General features: G+C 39.0%; 1 protein-coding gene across 1 annotated transcript in view; it reads left to right on the plus strand.

The window, feature by feature from the left end:
* Positions 1-632, plus strand: part of zgc:110699 (uncharacterized protein LOC325371 homolog) — a 3,212-nt gene extending 2,580 nt beyond the window's left edge. The window contains exons 7-8 of the mRNA XM_034865182.1: positions 30-124; positions 279-632. Of these exons, the coding sequence (XP_034721073.1) occupies positions 30-124; positions 279-387 (204 nt within the window). The 3' untranslated portion in view covers positions 388-632. The remainder of the gene's footprint in view (positions 1-29; positions 125-278) is intronic.
* The last annotated feature ends 4,535 nt before the right edge of the window (positions 633-5,167 follow it).

Consider the following 5,167-nt stretch of genomic DNA (forward strand, 5'->3'; position numbering starts at 1 on the left):
GTTTGTGTGTGTTTGTGTGTGTGTGTGTGTGTGTGTGTGTGTGTGTGTGTAGGTGCAGTTTTAAGGAGCTGTCAGTGGCAGAAGCAGTTTTAGGTGTGGAAGCAGCTGTGTTTCAGCTCATCAGGTACATATATATAGTATATTGCTTCATTACTACTTCACACAGTTTACAGTAAACATAGGAACACAGTGCTCTGTTAACTGCGGCCTTGAGAAGGTGTGCAGCAGTTGCATATGTTGTTTAATGGGGCTGATGTTTTGTTTCTTGTGTCTGATAGGCTGGTGTTGGATCAGCAGCGGCCTCTGCCTGACCGCCGCTCCTACATGCTGACCGTTCGCCACGCTCTGACCAGGAAACTGACCCGCTCTAAGACCATGCAGTGGTGACCGCAGTAGTCTGTTGAATCACTCAGCATGTATGGAGTAAGCGTTTTAAACTCCTAGTCTGACAGTGTTCAAGGCATCTACTTGATATGGCTGTTTTCTAGCATTAGCCTGCAGCATCAGGTTGTCTGGATTCATGGTGTGTCGAAGAATTTTATTAAAGTGTAGACTACTACACTAGCTATAACATCACAAATATGACCCAACATAAATGTTTTGCCACTCGAAGCAAATCACACCAAAGAAAACGATAAATTGAGTGTGAGTTTTTCTATTGTAGAGAGTTTCGGCTAAACCTTTTGGTGTTATTAGTGCAAAATCCCAGCACAGTCTGAGGTCATCTGAAAAGGATGTTGGATCCACATGATCCAATACGTGTTATCATGTAGAGCGAGTTTGAATGAGCTTCAATAGAGGATGAAACTTGCTAATTTTCTGGGAAAAGCAAATATAAAGTGGCCCAAAATACACATTCAAGGCCAGATGTTGTCTTTTTTTAGTTAGATTTGAGATAAACACCCAGTTATTTTAAAAGAAAATAATGTCTTTGCAGAAATTACGTGATTAAACAGATGCACTCATCATGGATTTCAACATTCCCAACAACGTGCACAGCAGTGTATCTGTTTAAGTGTTAAGCCATATACACGTGTGTGTCTATATAACTGAGAAACGCCCAGCTGCTATTTACTTGAAAGAAAAAAACTTGAGATTTTTATCAGAAAGCATCCACGTGAGTTTGTATTGTAGTTTTTTATGCGTTTCATTCTCCAGTAGAGGGTGGTACAGTCATGGTACTCATCTCATGCAGACTCACTACAGTCAAACAAAATGGCAAATACAATATTTGGCCAAAGGTATAGAACACAGTTTGCTATGAAAGTAACTAAGCCAAAATCAGTTAGATCCAAAATCTTGTGGAAAGCTATCCCATTAGCAGCAGATTTTATAAGATGGATAAGATGGATAAGATGATTAATAATCACATATGGGTGTAATTTGCGGGTGTCCAAATAGTTTTAGCTTAGTTTTTATGAACCAGTCAGTGAAGTTGGTGAGTAAAAGGGTTAAACTTGCCATTGGTTGTAGGAGTGTGTAGATGACATAACAGTGTGTAAAGAATGAAACTGGCTTTGATTACAGACTTGGCTCAGTGTTCTTCTCCATGTATCAATCTCTCTCTATCTCCGTCCTTATCACCCAACTTCTGAACCTTTATGATCAGCGAGAGACATCTCAAAAAACAGACACACAAATTAACAGGGAAGGAAAACATTGGGCTTCTTAAGCATCTTATTTGTCTGTGTGTAAAAGAAAGAAGAACTGCCAGACTGACTGCCCGGTTGGTTTGTACACACTGCTCTAGCACATGCCGCTTGTAAAGTCATTATGGGAAAATTGACTGTGCTTACTCTCCATCCCACCACTCTGTCCACCCCAACGACCACTTATACCATATCAACTACTCCACCCAACTACTCCAACCAACCACAGAACCCCACCGGGCTCCATGCACAAACGCAGAAGATGACAAATGTGCAGATAGTTACAGATTTGGGATTTAAAGTTACAACAAGATTTTCATTACACCAGACCCCATTTTTGATACTATTTATAACAGACACATGTTAAACATGTTTCCAATCTATGTAGTATCATTTAAACATGCCTGCTGTTACCACCAGTCTCCACAGGTGTCTAAATCAAAGTCCTTAAAGATCCTAAAGTAAAATAGTATATTTGCAACAAATATTTGAAAAAGGGGTGAAAAAATGTATATCTTAAAAGTATTTTATAATGTTTGTTATTGTCCTCCAGATTGACACATAGGCCTATAAGCACATCAAATGTAACAGTAAAACAGTGAATTAGTTTTGAGTGTGAAGGTTTTATTCAGAATCATTAAAACAATAATTGGCAAAATAAACTTAACTCAATGTCCCCTTAGTTAGTTTTTTTTGCATTAGGTCGTTGAAGACATTGAGATGTGAAAGCTCTGGCATAAGAGAGTAAGGTTTTGATTGTTAAACTGTTAAACTGTTTTATGATGATTTATTTAGCTTCTCTGTAATCCTAATTTCACTATAGGTTCATTTCTGCTTGCAGCCCCCAAAAAGTGTTGTGCTTGGGTGTTGCTGACTACTGGGTTAATTGTAACAGCCTTCTTGGAAACAGAAGTCATAAATAATCAAAGTTTGCATTTATATTCACTAACATGAATGGGTGCCACAGTGAATACGCTCACACCTGTTAACAGGGTCAGCACAGGGAGGGAGAAGTAGAGATGATGGGAGAGGACTAAGAATCATTTTCTGTGTTGTGTGATGGAGAGTGAACCTATCACGTGTATGCTGGGATGGTTGTTTGGGATGCCGACAGACCTGCTTGGATTTGATTTGACGGACAGACAGACAGAAGAGGATAATGACAATGATGAATGAATTTGTGGAGAGTTTATGACATCACAGCAGTCACCGAGGAGACGGAACGTCAGAACCCAGAGTCACCTCTTCTGGCTCAGAATAGAAGATGAGTCACGTCTGCATCATCACACGAGGAGCCAATCAGAGAGCTCTCATCCACAACCTGCATCAATAGACTACCAACCAACCAAAGAGTTTAAGATTTTGGATTCCTATGTAAATATGTACAAATAAATACATAAATAAAATGTATTGCTCTAATCTTAAATTAGCAAATCATTTACAAAGTAAATACAGTTATTAATCCTTGTAACAATACATGAATCTTTAGAATGTAAAAATTATTTTGCATCCTGGACAATGTGTTTTATGTCCAGGAGGAAGTGGACAGACCAGCTGACTGCTGTTTAAATATTTTGCTATTGTACTTTCACAAAGACTTTTTGGCAAAGTCTTGAAATGTTATTTTTTTTTTTTTTTATTGGCTTATTGTTGTCTTCTTCTCCTCCTCTTTAACTGGCACATTACCACACTCTGCACATGGCAGAATTGTGTATCGCATCACAAGTTATCCATGCAAAAATAGTGGTTGTCTAGTGAAAATATTGCTCCACAATGCCAACAGTGGTCAAAAACTCCACAGGGGACCTTTAAATTTAAATTAGGATTAGTTAGGGTTATTGCATTCAATGGAAGGTCACCACAGTTATGCAACACCAATGTGTGTGAGAGAAAAACAGACGTCCTTTGAGGTGGGACACCTTGGTAAACTGATATCTGGACGGAGAAAGGAGACAGAGAAAAGAGGAGGGGGGGAGGCCCTGGGTGGATGAATGAGAGAAAGGGAGATTTCAGGTAGGGAATAAGAAAAAAACTAAGTGAAAAGAGGATGAAGAGTAACAGGAGCTCATTACATAAGTATAATTACTGTTTGAATAGGAACATAAAACACACAAATACCTGGCCAGTATGACAAAGGGATTCTGTCTCACCAACGTCATTAGAATTCATCCTCTGGGCACCATGAATGACCAAAATACACGGCAATCACACGGCAGTTTCATTCTGAAAATAGATAACAATTTCTTAAGCACTGAAATCTACCCAGATCATGTAACAGGTCAGAGCTACAACACACACACACACACACACACATGCACCCCTGATCCCTGATCCCCACACAAGAACGGACAGGGTTCCAATCTCTCTGGGTCTGTATCATAGGAGAAGCAATCTGGGCTAGAAGGAGAGGTGAGGAATGAGATGGGCAAGCCTGAGCAATCATGGAAGAGAAAGAAATGTCCATTCCATTCACACTTTACTGTGTGTGTGTGTGTGTGTGTGTGTGTGTGTGTGTGTTGTAGCTCCAGGCAGTATCTCAGCGTGTCAAAACAGTAGTAACCTGTCTTTTCCCATTCTTCAACTCTTTGTGGTGGTATTTTGACTGTCTTATTTCCATACTATTTTAAGTATGTTAAAATAACTTAACTCATGAAGACTCTGTCTGACCTAAATGTGGTAATATTACATCCCCTGCACTCTGGTAAAATCTCCAGTTCCTTTCCTTTAACGTTGGACTTCCATGGTTCCATTAAGTGTCCCAGGAAGTCTTAGTGAGCAACTACGCATAAAACAAAGTGACCAAACATGGCCTCTTCCTTAGCCTGGCTGATTAGACCTCTGCTCAGGTAACCAAAGCTGCTGAACTAATAAGAATGATAAATCTGTCATTTAAATATAGCTAACAGGAGAGTGAGGGAGATTTTAGTAAACCGATCTGTATATGCAATAATTGTATTCATTCTCAAAATCTATACCTGTAATGAAAATAAAACATACACAGAAAAACCGTCGCTGTGCGAATGATGAAATGTTTCATAATAATAGGTTTTCATAGAACGTAAACGTACAGAAGTGTTATCCATAAAGTGGACATTTAGAAAGGTAAAAGTACTCAGATCCTATGTGTCTGACATTTAGCATGTCAGATGTAAAATCCCACTATTATTAATATTAGGCTACATTTTTGGATCGGATGAAATGCTGGATTTTAATCATCATCATGTTCAATATTGTACTCTGTAAATGGATTAGTAACTATAGCTTTCAAATGAATGCAGTGGAGTATAAAGCAGGCCTATCCTACATATTTTCTCTTCAGTGTAGAAGAAGTACAAAGCAAGGCCTAACCCACATAAAATGGAAATAATCTAGCAGAAGTACATCGAAATTGTAGTAACATAGCATACTTTTCACAACTAATTATACATTTGATGTTATATTTGTGTGGAGGGCGTGCTCGTTATTTGACACCAGGGGGCGGGGCTTCACTGAATATTCAATGGCGCGTGTGGGAGAGG

The sequence above is a fragment of the Etheostoma cragini genome, chromosome 24, assembly GCF_013103735.1.
Source record: "Etheostoma cragini isolate CJK2018 chromosome 24, CSU_Ecrag_1.0, whole genome shotgun sequence".
Taxonomy (NCBI): domain Eukaryota; kingdom Metazoa; phylum Chordata; class Actinopteri; order Perciformes; family Percidae; genus Etheostoma; species Etheostoma cragini.